The sequence below is a fragment of the Xyrauchen texanus genome, chromosome 10 (genome assembly GCF_025860055.1).
Source record: "Xyrauchen texanus isolate HMW12.3.18 chromosome 10, RBS_HiC_50CHRs, whole genome shotgun sequence".
In the NCBI taxonomy this organism is placed as follows: Eukaryota; Metazoa; Chordata; class Actinopteri; order Cypriniformes; family Catostomidae; genus Xyrauchen; species Xyrauchen texanus.
Window position 1 is genome coordinate 37309996 of NC_068285.1, and position 16919 is coordinate 37326914.

The 16919-nt window shown below is 42.1% G+C and overlaps 1 protein-coding gene across 3 annotated transcripts in view; it reads left to right on the plus strand.

The window, feature by feature from the left end:
* LOC127650315 (alpha-1,3-mannosyl-glycoprotein 2-beta-N-acetylglucosaminyltransferase-like) overlaps positions 1–16812 on the plus strand; it is a 29801-nt gene extending 12989 nt beyond the window's left edge. For all 3 annotated transcript variants that reach the window (XM_052135649.1, XM_052135650.1, XM_052135651.1), the window contains one exon: positions 13766–16812. In XM_052135649.1, coding sequence (XP_051991609.1) covers positions 13766–14467 — 702 coding nt within the window. In that variant the 3' untranslated portion in view covers positions 14468–16812. The remainder of the gene's footprint in view (positions 1–13765) is intronic.
* Positions 16813–16919: the final 107 nt, after the last annotated feature.

The window sequence follows — 16919 nt, forward strand, 5'->3', positions numbered from 1 at the left end:
GCAGTTCTGTGTTTAACTGAAAAACACACACACACACATTGTTATGCTCAAAGTTCCCCTTCCTGTCCACACGATAAGCACGTGGTGAGCATGCGGATGTCACATGCGGTTCTCTGTCAATAGTTCATTGTCTCTTTGTCAATACATTTATTGTGCTGGTGGAGACTGGCTGGCGCTATTTCAGTAATTAGGGGAGTTTTTAACAGTAAGTTCTTGTTTGTTCGTGAATCTGCTAAGCCACTGATCCTCCGCCATACCTTACACCTTTAAACCAGATGTGTTGTTATTCAGGTTGCTAGCTATAAATATGTTGACTAACTTGCTTAGCCAGATTCTTTTAATATTTGCTTTCCCATGAGAGCAGGTGTTCTGAAAGAGAAAACCCTAGTTGTGTTCCAAAAGATGAACTATACACTATGCACTCAGCCATCTAGTGTGTGAATTTTCAAAGTGCAGTATCGTCTCAAATGGAATTGTTTTTATTTTTTAAACTTAAATGGAATCATTTTTTAAAAGATGGAAGCATTTGCCATACATCAGCTGAAGGAATTGACGTTTCAAACTTATGCAACATGTTGCCACTAGTTTAAATACATTAGCCAAACTCGGTCCAACATTTATATCTCAAATGACATGCAGTACATATTTACACAGCGTGGGTTGATGATAAAGCATTCAACCTACATTTGCAAGGAGCTGTCTTCACAGAAGTTTTGCTAGTTGCCACACTCACCATTAATTTTTTTACTTTAAGTTTTATTACTCTTTGTGTCATAAACCGGTGAGATTTGATACACCCTGATTCTTAACCGTTCTATGAAGACAATATGTCAAAGAATTCAAAATCCTCGGGCTCTGGAGATATCAAAAGGCACTTACATGCTCAAGCTGATACCCCAGACAGGGCCGCTGACCAGGGACTCAGTTTTGATGTTGCGGCGGGAGAGATTCAGCGTCAACTGTCGAGCATGTCGGCAATGCTGGCGAAGGTCGTTGCAGACTTGGAGGATCTTTCTATAATACATCAATCTATTACAGCCATAGAGACGAAATTCACTGAGTTGGTTACAAGAATGGGGGACATCGAGAAACGGATAGATTATCTGGAGTCATCAGAGAGGGAATTAACTGCTAACCCACTAGCGACCATGGCGGATTTGCAATGCGTTTGGGAAAAACTGAAGGATTTGGAGAATCATAATCGACGAAACAATGTCGGAATTGTTGGAGTTATGGAGCATGAGGAAGGACGAGATATGGTAAAATTCCTAGACTGGCTCTCTGCTGGACATAACAGGCCATAAGGTGGAAATCAATTGAGCTCACAAGGTTCCGGCTCGGAGATCTGCTGAGGGAGATTTTTGAGATGTTTTTCAGAGCAATTCTGGCCAAATTTCTGAGATCATCTGATAAAGATCTCGTGTTACGCGAGGAGTAAAGGAAAGCTTTCTTGGAAGAACCACAGCATTTTCTTATTCCCAGACTTTGCAAAATCAACAAGAGAGAAATGTGAATCATTCAGGGAATGCAAGAATCTCTTAAATCAATGGAAGGTTGCTTTTGCTCTGATGTTTCCAGTCAACCTGAGAATAGATACTAAGGATGGCCGTAGAGAATTTACATGCTCACAGCCAGCATTGACCTTCATAAAGACAATGGAGTGGGTAAGCCATTTGGTGATTTTCATGTCGCTGCCTAGTGGGCCTGACTCACTGAACATACTGTGAAGACTGTCCGAGGAAGCTGGGCGCCTTTTCGTTTCTTTTTATGCTGGTTCCGCCTAGTGGCTGAAGTTTGTTTTGTGTAATATACAGTGGGTACGGAAAGTATTCAGACCCCCTTAAATTTTTCACTCTTTGTTATATTGCAGCCATTTGCTAAAATAATTTAAGTTCATTTTTTTTCCTCATTATTGTACACACAGCACCCCATATTGACAGAAAAACACAGAATTGTTGACATATTTGCACATTTATTAAAAAAGAAAAACTGAAATATCACATGGTTCTAAGTATTCAGACCCTTTGTTCAGTATTTAGTAGAAGCACCCTTTTGATCTAATACAGCCATGAGTCTTTTTGGGAAAGATGCAACAAGTTTTTCACATCTGGATTTGGGTATCCTCTGCCATTCCTCCTTGCAGATCCTCTCCAGTTCTGTCAAGTTGGATGGTAAACGTTGGTGGACAGCCATTTTCAGGTCTCTCCAGAGATGCTCAATTGGGTTTAAGTCAGGGCTCTGGCTGGGCCATTCAAGAACAGTCACAGAGTTGTTGTGAAGCCACTCCTTCTTTATTTTAGCGGTGTGCTTAGGGTCATTGTCTTGTTGGAAGGTGAACCTTCGGCCCAGTCTGAGGTCCAGAGCACTCTGGAGAAGGTTTTCGTCCAGGATATCCCTGCACTTGGCCGCATTCATCTTTCCCTCGATTGCAACCAGTCATCCTGTCCCTCCAGCTGAAAAACATCCCCACAGCATGATGCTGCCACCACCATGCTTCACTGTTGAGACTGTATTGGACAGGTGACGAGCAGTGCCTGGTTTTCTCCACACATACCGCTTAGAATTAAGGCCAAAAAGTTCTATCTTGGTCTCATCAGACCAGAGAATCTTATTTATCACCATCTTGGAGTCCTTCAGGTGTTTTTTAGCAAACTCCATGCGGGCTTTCATGTGTCTTGCACTGAGGAGAGGCTTCCGTCGGGCCACTCTGCCATAAAGCCCCGACTGGTGGATGGCTGCAGTGATGGTTGACTTACTACAACTTTCTCCCATCTCCCGACTGCATCTCTGGAGCTCAGCCACAGTGATCTTTGGGTTCTTCTTTACCTCTCTCACCAAGGCTCTTCTCCCCCGATAGCTCAGTTTGGCCGGGTGGCCAGCTCTAGGAAGGGTTCTGGTCGTCCCAAACGTCTTCCATTTAAGGATTATGGAGGCCACTGTGCTCTTATGAACCTTGAGGGCAGCAGAAATTTTTTTTGTAACCTTGGCCAGATCTGTGCCTTGCCACAATTCTGTCTCTGAGCTCATCAGGCAGTTCCTTTGCCTCATGATTCTCATTTGCTCTGACATGCACTGTGAGCTGTAAGGTCTTATATAGACAGGTGTGTGGCTTTCCTAATCAAGTCCAATCAGTATAATCAAACACAGCTGGACTCAATTGAAGGTGTAGAACCATCTCAAGGATGATCAGAAGAAATGGACAGCACCTGAGTTAAATATATGAGTGTCACAGCAAAGGGTCTGAATATTTAGGACCATGTGATATTTCAGTTTTTGTTTTTTAATAAATGTGCAAAAATGTCAACAATTCTGTGTTTTTCTGTCAATATGGGGTGCTGTGTGTACAATAATGAGGAAAAAAAATTAACTTAAATGATTTTAGCAAATGGCTGCAATATAACAAAGAGTGAAAAATTTAAGGGGGTCTGAATACTTTCCGTACCCACTGTAATTTCTTCGGGACAGCTTGTTGATGAATCTGAACGTTTTTGGTACTTATGCCTCCTGTGGCCTGGAGTTTGTTTTGTGGCTCTCTTGCAGGACATTGGAGTGAATGGGTCTTTTGTTGCACTGATGTATCGGCTAAATGGGCCAACTTACTGAACATTCGTTTGACTGCCCGAAGAACAGAACAGTCCACTTTTCTTTTTTTACTTTGGTGCTGGTTCCGCTAGCGGCTGGAGCTTGTTCTGTGGAAGAGCACACCTTCGAGACAGTTATGTGGATGAATCCACATGTTTTTTGTGTTTTTTCTGCTTATTGGCTGGAGTTTGTTTTATTGACTATATTTTGCTGTCTAATTCTGTCTCAGAATTACACGGCAATGTTGTTGCAGGGACTCCCGTAGGCATACATGGACTGTTCGAGTTTAGAGGGATGGACGATGGTTGCCGCTGTTGTGCATGGGGTTAATGTGCACGTTTTTCTTGTTTCTGTTTGTTTGTTTCGGGGGCAGTGCTTGAATTGAATCAAGACTTATGGGAGTCCCCACAATAAGACTTTTCTTTTTTTTTGGTAGTGGGGGGAGGGTAGTCTCACAATAAACAATTTAAGCTACTATTCTTCTTTTAAATGGCCTACTCCAAGTAATACTGGATTTAGAGCATGACAAACAGCAGACCCCAAAAGGGCAACTATGGCAAATATACCAGGGGACTACATATAAGGCACTTGAAGACCCGTAAAAGCATGTGACTTCAAAATACATTTAAATGTCTCAAAAAAGTGGAAAATAATCAGATGGCTTCCAGACTCACTGGATGGTATCACTGTCAAATTCAGAGGAGGCACAGGAATCATTATTTCATAATCACTGATAAGCATCAAATTTCTTCAGAAGCAGGGATAATGAAAATCTCAAATGGAGGAATGAAACTCAAACAGAAATGCATACTCAGGCTAGGTATAAACTCAGTCTCTTTGACCACAACTGAAATGGAGAACTGAACATAACATGTTTCTCAATGAAAGTAGGAATAAACGTAGTAGTTCCAAAATATAACTTTGAAGTAGCCGAGTGAATATTCTTGGAAAATAGAGAAATAACAGTCAGTAATCAAACAAGGAAAGTCTCTTTTTCAATATAAACAACGCTCATAGAAAACACTTATCTGAAGTCCAATCTGAGACACAAATAGCATCCAGGAAAACATAAGATGATTGTTACAGCAGTGTTACAGCAGTGTTTGCCATTAACGAGCAGCTGGTGTGGTTCTTTAATGCTCTGGGAAGCGCGAGCAGGCAAACGAGGTACATGTGTATGTCTGAATGTTTCCAATTTATGCAAGGAATACAAAAGCCCCGGCATGGAGTGGATAAATATAGTAGAAAGATATATATCGAGAGAAAATAACCCCTTAGAAAAGTCAGTAAGAAGCTTTTCTTCCTGACTGCGAGTGGAGGTTTATTATTCTTCATTTTTTGCTAAATTTAGCTTCATCGGAGCGGCGCCGACGTCAATTATGTCATGTGCTTAGCAGACTTTAGATGTGGGGTGGGGCGTTTACATTTTAAAAAGACATGACAACAGCCTATAAATAAACTTAATATAAATTATTGTAAATAATTAATTCATGAAATTTACCGTATCCACTGCATAAATGTATTCAGATTTGTCATTATTATTTTTACTAAAATATAAGTATCTTGGGAACCCCCCATGTCTATTTTTTACTTCTTATGGGGGGTCCCCTAATGCCTTATGAGAAATCAATTCGAGCACTGTTCGGGGAGTTTGGGGTTTGATTGTTACACTAATATTTAAATGTGGTCTTTATGATTTTGATTTTTACACACAATATATTTTTTCTAATATGTCAAATGTTAATATGAGTGGATTATCTCTCACTACGTGGAATGTGAATGGGCTGGGGAACCCCATAAAAAGACGGAAGGTTATTTATTTTCTTAAACATAAGAAATATGATATAAGGTGCGTACACACTGCCAGCGACATCGCGCGCGACAGCGACTCCATACCGTTCATTTTCAATGAGAGCACAGCGACTTCCGGTGACACGAGCTGTCGCGACCGTTGGCGCTAGTTGTGGGCGTGTCCAGCGACGTGACAAAGTTGAGACGAGTTCAACTTTATTCAAATGAAGAGCGATTAACAGAAGTGACAGCCAATAGGAGAGATGACGGGAGAGCTCACGTGATCCTTCTCTCTCTCTCTCTCAGCTCCTGCAGTAATGGAAAGATGGATGAAAGGCTAATTCTTGCTGTTAGAAATTTTCCAGTGCTCTATGATATGTCTCTTCCCACGTACAAGGACATTTTTAAGAAAATACTGCGTGGAAAGGTGTATCTGAGATTGCGGGGATTTAATGGACCCAGACAGACCGGCATTTGCATTTTCACCACAGATAAACAGCCGCTATGGCAAACAGCACGCCTTGTTTCTCATTCATCTTTGATATAAAACATTTTATGTACTGATTCCATTTATATTTAGTCTTTTCCCTCCAAATGTTTGTTTTTAGTGGCAAGAAAAGAGATTCGCTGTCAACAGCAATGGAATGACATCCGTGAATGTCATTTATAAACGTTACTAGGCAACCATTAGTGGGAACACCCACTATCGACTTCACCGCCAGCCACTGGCGACCTGCAGTGACAAAGTCGCTGGCAGTGTGTATGCACCTATAGTTTTTCTTCAAGAAATGCATTTTCCCTGCAGGAAGCTGAAAAATTTGGGAAGATATGGGGTGGGCATGTTTTCTTTAGTGCTGGCTCGAGTAAGAGCAGGGGAGTCATTACATTGATAAGTAAACATCTACAATTCAAATGTCTTAAACAAATAAGTTAAATAAGGAAGAGTCACATAGCAGCCAGGTATAAAGTGACAATAATTAAAGTGCAACTCAGGACACGTGTGTGTGTGTGTGTGTGTGTGTGTGTGTGTGTGTGTGTGTGTGTGTGTGTGTCAGTCCAGTCTCTGAGTATTCAGGAGTCTGGATGGCTTGGGGGAAGAAGCTGTTACACAGTGGCCCGAATGCTTCGGTACCTCTTGCCAGATGGCAGGAGGGTGAAGAGCTTGTGTGAGGGGTGTGTGGTGTCATCCACAATGCTGGTTGCTTTGTGGATGCAGTGTTTTTTGTAAATGTCTTTGATGGAGGGAAGAGAGACCCAGATGATCTTCTCAGCTGTCCTCACTATCCTCTGCAGGGCTTTACGGTCCGAAACGGTGCAAGTCCCAAATCAGGCAGTGATGCAATAGTCCCTCTATAGAATGTAGTGAGGATGGGGGGTGGGAGATGTGCTTTCCTCAGCCTTTGAAGAAAGTAGAGACGCTGCTGGGCTTTCTTGGTAATAGAGCTGGTCTTGAGGGACCAGGTGAGATTCTCCGCCAGGTGAAAACCAAGGAATTTGATGCTTTTGACAATCTCCACAGAGGAGCTGTCAATGTTCAGTGTAGAGCGGTGCTCTCCTAAAGTCCACAACCGTCTCTTTTGTTTTGTCCACATTCAGAGACATGTTGTTGGCTCTACCCCAGTCTGCTAGCCGCTGCACCTCCTCTCTGTATGCTGACTCGTCGTTCTTGCTGATGAGACCCACCATGGTCGTGTCATCGGCGAACTTAATGATGTGGTTCGAGCTGTGCATTGCTGCACAGTCGTGAGTCAGCAGAGTGAACAGCAGTGGACTGAGCACACAGCCCTGGGGGCCCCAGTGCTCAGTGTGGTGGTGGAGATGCTGTTACCGATCCGGACTGACTGAGGTCTCCCAGTCTGGAAGTCCAGGATCCAGTTGCAGAGGGAGGTGTCCAGGCCCAGCAGGTTCAGCTTTCCAATCAGGTGCTGAGGAATTATTGTGTTGAATGCTGAGCTGAAGTCTATGAACAGCATTCGAACATATGAGTCCTTTTTATCTAGGTGGGTGAGGGTCAGATGGACAGTGGTGGCGATGGCGTCGTCTGTTGAATGGTTTGGACGATACGTGAACTGCAGTGGGTCTAGTGAGGGGGGCAGCTGGGTCTTAATGTGCCTCATGACGAGCCTCTCGAAGCACTTCATGATGAAGGGTGTGAGTGGGACGGTAGTCGTTGAGGCAGGAAACTGAAGACTTCTTTGGCATGGGGACGATGGTGGTGGCCTTGAAGCATGTTGGAACGACGGCGCTGATCAGAGAGATGTTGAAGATGTCAGTAAGAACATCTGCCAGTTGGTCTGCACATCCTCTGAGCACTCTGCCAGGAATGTTATCTGGTCCAGCAGCCTTCCGTGAGTTTTCCTCACATCAGCCGTGGTAAGACAGAGCACCTGGTCGTTGGGAGGAGGGGTGGTCTTCCTCGCCACCACATCGTTCTGTGCTTCAAACCTAGAGTAGAAGTCGGTTCTGTGCATCTGGAAGGGAGGCATCTTTGTCACAGGCAACTGATGTCCTGTAGTTGGTGATGGCCTGGATGCCCTGCCACATGCACTGCATGTCACCGCTGTCCTAGAAGTGACTGTGGATTCTCTGGGCGTGTGCGCGCTTTGCCTCTCTGATGGCCCAGGACAGTTTGTCCCTCGCTGTTCTTAGGGCAGCCTTGTTGCCGGCTCTGAAGGCGGAGTCTCGGGTCCTCAGCAGCGCACGCACCTCCGCAGTCATCCACGGCTTCTGGTTGGAGCGTGTGGTGATGGTCTTGGAGAAGGTGACATCATCAATGCACTTGCTGATCTAGCTGGTCACTGATGCTGTGTATTCCTCCAAGTTGGTAGAGTTGCCATATGTTGCAGCCTCCCTGAACATGTGCCAGTCAGTACACTCAAAACAGTCCTGAAGAGCAGAGATGGCTACTGCTGGTTTTCACCTGCTTCTGGAGCAGTTTTCTGTGTCTGATGAGTGGTCCGTATGCTGGAATTAGCATAACAGAATTGTGGTCTGAGTAGCCGAGGTGGGGGCGGGGCTCCATCCGGTACGCGCCTGGGATGTTTGTGTAAACAAGATCAAGCGTATTCGCCCCTCTCGTTGCAAATTCCACCTACTGATGGAATTTAGGGAGCACTGTCTTGAGATTCGCATGGTTGAAATCTCCGACGACAATAAACAGTCCGTCAGGGTGAGCGTTCTGCAGTTCACTCATAGCCCCATACAGTTCACAGAGCACTTCCTTAGCTGCGGGTTAGCCGTCATGATAGTGGTGAATTCATGTAATAAAAGGTCTGCATCTGACAGCTTCATGGATAACAGTAGGTGATATTGCACCATGTTGATGTAAATAACAAGCCACCACGGTCTTACCAGAGCTGCATTTCTGCACAAACAGGTGAGCCCGTGTAGCTGAATGGCGGTGTCCGGAAATCTGTCGCTGAGCCACGTCTCCATCAAAACAAAGACGCAGCAGTCTCTATGCTCATGCTGCGTAGTCTGCTGGAGTCAGATGTAGTCCAGTTTATTGTCTAGGGAGAAAACATTTGAGAGCAGGATAGATGGGAATGCCGGCCGGCTAGGGTTTGTTTTTAGCCTAGCATTGACCCCCGCCATCTTGCCACGCTTTCGCTTCCTCGCACACCGTTTGCGACATGTGCCAGTCAGTACACTCAAAACAGTCCTGAAGAGCAGAGATGGCTACTGCTGGTTTTCACCTGCTTCTGGAGCAGTTTTCTGTGTCTGATGAGTGGTCCGTATGCTGGAATTAGCATAACAGAATTGTGGTCTGAGTGGCCGAGGTGGGGGCGGGGCTCCATCCGGTACGCACCTGGGATGTTTGTGTAAACAAGATCAAGCGTGTTCGCCCCTCTCGTTGCAAATTCCACCTACTGATGGAATTTAGGGAGCACTGTCTTGAGATTCGCATGGTTGAAATCTCCGACGACAATAAACAGTCCGTCAGGGTGAGCGTTCTGCAGTTCACTCATAGCCCCATACAGTTCACAGAGCACTTCCTTAGCGTTAGCGCTGGGGGGAATGTAAACTCCGGTTATGATAACAGTGGTGAATTCCCATGGTAAATAAAAAGGTCTGCATCTAACAGTCACAAGCTCCACCAGCGATGAGCAGTAACTAGAGACTAGCATAGAGTTATTGCACCATCCTGTTGATGTAAATACCAAGCCACCACGTGAGTCTTACCACAGAGCTGCATTCTGTCGCACAAACGAGGTGAGCCGTGTAGCTGAATGGCGTGTCGAAATCTGTCGCTGAGCCACGTCTCCATCAAAACAAAGACGCAGCAGTCTCTATGCTCATGCTGCGTAGTCTGCTGGAGTCAAATGTAGTCCAGTTTATTGTCTAGGGAGCAAACATTTGAGAGCAGGATAGATGGGAATGCCGGCAGGCTAGGGTTTGTTTTTAGCCTAGCATTGACCCCCGCCATCTTGCCACGCTTTCGCTTCCTCGCACACCGTTTGCGACGCCGAGGACTGGAGGCCTGGTCTCCGCTGCAAGCCGAGTAAGCGTAGTAACTCCTGCAGATCATCATGCAGCTTGGTTGTTGCATGAATCTTATATTTGAACAGTGTCTGGCGATGGTAGACTTGAACACCAGTTGCTCTGATGTCCATGTGCCGTAAAAGTCGGGCTGAGGGACAATAGCACCATTTTGGATCCGGAGTGGCTGCTGCATGCTACCGCGCCGCCATCTTGGATCTATTAATAATGCTTTTAAAGAATTTTATCTTGATCTTTATAATTCCAGGTCTTCGTCTACAGAAGATATTAGGAACTTTATGGAACCATTAGAACACCCTAAACTAATGATCGAGCAAAAAAACATTCTCTTGATTCTGAAATAACCTTGGGAGGAGCTTGGCAAGGTAATTAAGGCCTTGTCTACAAGCAAGGCTCCGGGGCCAGACAGCTTTGCGGCTGAATTTTTTAGATCTTAAATACAGAACTGGCTCCACTTTTGCTAGAAGTTTATATGGAATCATTAAAGAATGCAAAGCTTCAGCCAACCATGACACAAGCCCAAATCAGTCTGATTCTTAAAATGGACAAAGATCCAAGCGAGTGTAAGACTTACCGTCCAATTTCCCTGATCCAGCTAGACATAAAAATATTGTCAAAAATTCTGGCTAAGTAAAGTTATGACATCTTTTATACATATAGATCAGGTGTTTATTATGGGCCGCAGCTCTTCTGATAACATTAGGCATTTCATCAATATCATGTGGTCAGACAAACACATAAAAAAATCAGGTCCTGACTAGTATTATGTTTGGCAGGCAGATTATTTTAAGGGGATGGAAGTCAGATGGGGCTCCTTCATTTCCAGAGTGGTGTGCGAAGATGGGGAGGGTAACGGCTTTTGAGATGTCGAGCAGAAGGCTGGGGGTTCGAGATTTGTTTGATAAGATGTGGGGCAGGTATTTGGTGTTTTTGGGGGACTGAGAGATTTCGTTTTAATTATATATGATTATTATATTTATTTATTTTTGTGGGTGGGGATATTATAATTTTTGTTGTGTGTGTGTGTGTGTGTGTATTCTATTTGTGACCACTGGGGTGTTTGTTGAGGGTCGGGTGGGGTTGGTGATTGGGGAGGGGGATAGGTAATAGTGGGGGTTAAATGTTGACTCAATATGTTTGTAAAACATTTAATATGTTTAACAGTTAATAAAAAATGTTAATTGAAGAAAAAAAAAAAACAAGGCGTTTCCGTCCGCAGAACTGCCGATATCTAGAGACTGTTGTGCATGAAAATACCAGGAGATGAGCAGTTACAGGAATACTCAAACCAGTCCATCTGGCCAAAACAATCACAGAGATCACTTTTTATTCCCCATTCTGTTGGTTGATGTCAACATTAATCTCCTCAAAACTACAGACTAGAATTGAGTTCGACTTCCAGCGGTGACAAAATATTCTTCTGCCATTAACCATCAATGGTCTAGAAGTCGAGTGCGTATTTTCTCGGGACTACTATATCTGCATCGCTGAATTGGGATGAGAATTTAACAGGGATTATTAAAAAAAGCACACCAAAGGCTTTTCTTTCTAAGGCAGCTTAAAAAGTTTAGAGTATCAAGGGATGATTTGCTCCACTTCTGTATGGCAGCAATTGAGAGTGTACTAACTTTCTCAATTGCAGTGTGGTTTGGAAACTCCACAATTCAGCAGAGGAAATGCATTAGAGCCATAGTAAGATCTGCCTCTAAAATTGTGGGATGTAAAGTTAGAGACTTAAATTACATTTATGTCTCACGCATGAAGGGTAAAGGCATGAAAATCTTGAATGATACCACACCAATCATTTCTTAACTCCCCTGCTTTCAGGAAGTCATTTTAGGGCAATTAAATCCAAGAACACACGTCTTTAATGGTACATATTGTAAGATTGTTCAGATTCTTAACTCCTCGTCTACTTGGAATTGTGGGTCTCTTGAATTTTGCGCTGTACTCAGTGGTACCAGCTAATTCTTATAGGCACTACTGTGATATCTTTGTTGCTCTTGTATGTGTGATTTATGTTATTATTGTTGTGATCTCACCATGAAAAATTCCAGACAACTTTGTTGGCATGGCAATAGATTATTGAAATATGAAAAAATACATCACAGCTCTAGTAATGTTAGCTCATAATACGCACAGCCTTTTTCAACAAGAGATAAATTGACGATGAAAAGCAAACCTTCAAAGTAAATACACAGAAAAGTGTAATCTTTAGATAATTTTAAGTGATCTTAAAAAAAATTATAAACACCCCATGACCATTTTAATGTAAATAAATGCAAATTATTAACAGAGTTTTGTTTTTCATGTTAATATTTTAGTTACAATGAAAGTGTTAGGGAAGATAAATACAGAAAAATGTTTGGCCCCCATTGATTGACCCAGATTGAGGTGAGTAACCGCGCCACCACAAGGACCTAATAAGTAGTGGGAATTGGTCATTCCAAATTGGGGAGAAAAGGTGAGGGACAAAAAAGAAAGTAGGTGAAGAGCCCCGCTGTACAGTATTAACCTCCAAATGTATTTATTTATTTATTTTTAAATAGGCTAAACATATGTTTTGAAAAAAAGCTGAGTTGAAGAAGGACGTCATCAGGGTACTCATAGTACTTTTCACTTGCACTGCAAGATGACTACAAAATACTGCTGAACTATGCAATTTGGGATGCAGCTTCAAGTCAAATCACTTTATTGTCACACGACCATATGCACAAGTGCAGCAGTGGGTGAAAGGCTTGACTGTACAAGAAGACAGTTTATGCTTATTTCTGTTTTATTTACTTGCGTTGCATTATGAATTGTAGTATAACACATTTTGGTACACAATGACACAACATTTTTGAGAAGTCTACCCTGTAGAGTTCTGCCACAAAAAAAAAACATCTTAAGATAAGTCGCAAGACTTGTTGGTTTTTGGACCATCCTTATCCATGCCGTGGCTTCAATTACAATCTTCAAGTTTGCCAGAAAGGTTGTTATTTAAGAGGAACCTTGGAGGAACAATGCTATTTTCCTATGTCAGTTTGAACTCACTATGGTTTATTTCGTTTTGTGTTAAGACTGAAGTGAGTATTTGCCCCATTCTAGTGGCCTTTGTTAAATTAGAAAAGGGTCAGGAGTTTTTAGTTCCTCACTTTAACTCTGCTGACAGCTGTAATCCAGGTTTGCTCCCACAGATTAGCACATTTAACTGATCAGTGGAAGAGCCGTGGTGACACTATTGGTAATGCACCATCGAGCATCATAGATAAGCACTATTGAGAGTCCCTATTGCCCATAACAAAGCTGTGTGAACAAATGTTCAGCCAACCACTTTTATGGTTGTACGGACAACCAGATGCAACAAAAGCTGCTTTTGCGCCAGCAGGCCAAATGGTAACAGTTCCAGTATCATTTCCAGTTCAGCATGGTTTGTTTAGGTACTATTACAAACCGTTCCTGGCTCTGATTTCGCAGCATATTTATCTAAAGCCGGCATCACACACCACTACGTAATTTTGTGTTTTTTAAGAGTCATACTAAGGAGAATGAGATCTTAGCAAATCTGTCTGCAAGTGTGACACCCTCATCCAAAATAGAGTTGTTTATAGTCTGCTAGTGTGGCGTGCTGGTGAAATTCCTTTAGTTTGTAATGACCTACAACTGGTCACTTGCCTAGTCGGTCCATTCTAATCCTGATTTCATCGCACTATGAAACTGTAAAAATGCCATTGAGCCTGGGTTGGTACGTAACGACACATCTCAGTAATCGTTCAGTGCGATGGTGGAAAAGCAGCTAAAGTTGATTGTGACCTAAAGTGCATTAGCCTAACTGCTATCTAGCCGAATGTTTAGAAATCACAAGTATTTTGTTATTGTGACATAAAACTTCTCTCATTTTACCTTTTAGGTGGCCCCAGACTTTTTTGAGTATTTCCACGCTCTTTACCCCATCTTGCATTCGGACCCTACTCTGTGGTGCATCTCAGCCTGGAATGATAACGGACGGGAAGTGTTAGTCGACCCGGGCAAGGCTAAGCTCCTTTACCGGACAGATTTCTTTCCTGGCCTTGGATGGATGCTTTTGAAAGAAGTCTGGGCAGAGTTGGAGCCCAAGTGGCCGAAGGCATTCTGGGATGACTGGATGCGCCACCCGGAGCAACGAAAAGATCGTTCCTGCATTCGTCCCGAGATCTCAAGGACCATAACTTTTGGTCGGAAAGGAGTCAGTTTGGGTCAATTTTTTGACCAGTATTTGCGCTACATTAAACTCAACACTGAATTTGTGCCTTTCACTAAAATGGATTTGTCCTACTTGATCAGAGAGAAGTATGATGAAAACTTTGAGAAGGAAGTTTATAGTGCCCCTTTGGTGAAGGTGGAGGAACTACAACATGGGGGAAGCTTGAAAGGCTCTGGCCCATTTAGAGTTCAGTATTCCAGCAGAGAAAGTTTTAAAGTGCTGGCTCGCAACTTGGGAGTTATGGACGACTTGAAGTCAGGGGTTCCCCGCGCTGGTTACAGGGGTGTAGTCAGCTTTATCTCCCGTGGGCGAAGAATTTTTCTGGCACCCCCTGAGGGCTGGACTAAATATGACACCAGCTGGAGCTGAAAAGGACTAGGTTTGGGTGAAGACCACAGAAGAAGAGAAAGAGAAAACTCACAACTATTATTACAAGTACAGGAGAGAAACACCCTCTCAAACCAAAGAAAACAGAGGCAGGGTGTGAAAGATTGAGAAGGTTATATGGTAAGAGTTAGTGAGTATAAAATAACTACTGTTTTGAAATGCAAGAACACCCAGAAATATTGGGAAAGGCACAAAAAGGTGGTACATGTGCAGCAGTCAGCAACAATCTGCCCTCAGAGAAAACAGAGTTATGCTGCAAAAAGCTCCACTGCAGAAGAGGTCATTCTAATGTGGGATAAATAATTAGCAGAATCTCTTTATTAGAGCGCATTGAACTTTCTGTTATACTCTAGGTCAATCCCAGAGGCAATGAATAGTTATATCATACCACTTCTGTTCTGTCTCTATTGGGTGAATCTGACAAAAAAAAGTCCAGGTCATATTTTAAAATGAAAAGAAAAACAATTAAATTATATTTTGCATATAGGAAAACCTATTCTAAGAATTATAATGATTTTTGCAATGTGGCACTGTTCATATACACTATGCCCCATTGTAATGAATCCAGACTTTAGATTTGTTTTGTAATTCCGATTATTTTGAAAGGTTATTCTCATTAGATTCTCAGTAATACAGTATTAATGTAAAAAACAACAACAAAACATAATACATGGTTTTTTATTTAAATCAGCATAATTTAAAGGCGGGACAACAAATATTGCCACATTACAGTTATTAGTGAGGTTTTGAAATTTGGTAAAGGGTGAGCTTTTAATGAAATTTTTATATAATGTCACAAATCAAACAAATCTTAATGGTCCAGAAGATAGCTTCATTTTCTTCATTCTTTCATGCTTTTTTGGGTGTTCTTGACAGGTGTTATTAGAATCACCCTAAAGGCCAATCTGAGTGTTTTAAAGCCCATTGCCAAGTTGTATTAGTCCCTGACATGATTTTAATTAAGATAATTTATATCATTATAAATGAAGACTGTGCAAAGTGCACATTTTTACATTTTATGTAGCACCATTAAAGGCATAGTTCACCCAAAAATGAAAATTCTTTCATCATTTCCTCACCCTCATGCCATCCCAAATGTTTATGACTTTCTTCTGCAGAACAGAAATAAAGATTTTTACGCACCAAATACCCTATAAGGGCATCATAAAAGTAATCCATATGACTCCAGTGGTTTAATCCATATCTTCAGAAGTGATATGATAGGTGTGGGTGAGAAACAATCAATATTTAAGTAATTTTCTGTTAGAAATTCTTCTTCCTGCCCAGAAGGGGGCAATATGAACAATGTGAATCACCATAAACACAAGAAGAAGATTGTGAAAGTGATCAGTTTCTCACCCACAACTATCATATCACTTCTGAAGATATGGATTAAACCACTGGAGTCTTATGGATTACTTTTATACTGACTTATGTGATTTTTGTTTTTAGCTTAAAAATTTTGGTCACTATTCACTTGCATTGTATGGACCAACAGAGCTGAAATATTCTTCTAAAATTCTTTGTGTTCTGCAGAAGAATTCACATCTGGGATGACATAAGGGTGAGAAAATAAAAGAATTTTCATTTTTGGGTGAACTATCGCTTTAAATCAATGATGTTTAAACTTGTGCCAGAAATAATTAAAGGCTTGTGTATCTGACAACAAAAACTCTTCTGTGCCATTCTGTTGAAGTACTTGAAGTTGTTTTGGTTTTTTGTTGTTCTTCCTGGCCTGGGAGAGCTTTCATCACATTTTAAAGATGTTTGTAGGTTTGTTACAAAACCAGTGGTGAGAGAAATTGCTTTATATATTCTTACGGATGAAATCATTGAATTTATTGCAGTAGACCAGAGAGGAGACATTTTAATTAAATGTACTGTATCTAAATGTTTAGGTGAGAAATGATCTGATTTGAATTCATATGCAGTATGAAGAGTTCAACCACTGCCTGACATGTTTATAACTTTATAAATACATTGGGAATAAAACTGACTATTTTGATATTTCACTCTATATGCTGCCTATTTTGTGTCTGTTTATTTTTGTCTTATTAGAACTCTGTAGGGGCAGAGCCAGTTTTTCATATCGTTGGCCACAACCCTGGCCACCCCCTAGCTCCGCCTCTGATCTGTACACAGGAACATCCTATTTAAAACAAATCCTTTAATTTTTGAGTCAGTGATCTGAGGTTTGTAAATGTGTCCTCTGTTTGATGTTAAAGCTGAAATCTTATCAGATGACCCTTCCACTGATCATGTGTCTAAAACCCCCACATCAGCACTGATCCAGGCACTATTGTGACACCTTTAACGTGTCTGTCGCTCCAGATTTCCTTTTACACTCCTCTAATGTCCTGTTGACTTCCTGTCTCATAGCTCTCTGCTGTTTACTTGTTCTCATCCTGTTCTTTTAAAACCAATAAGCTAAAGG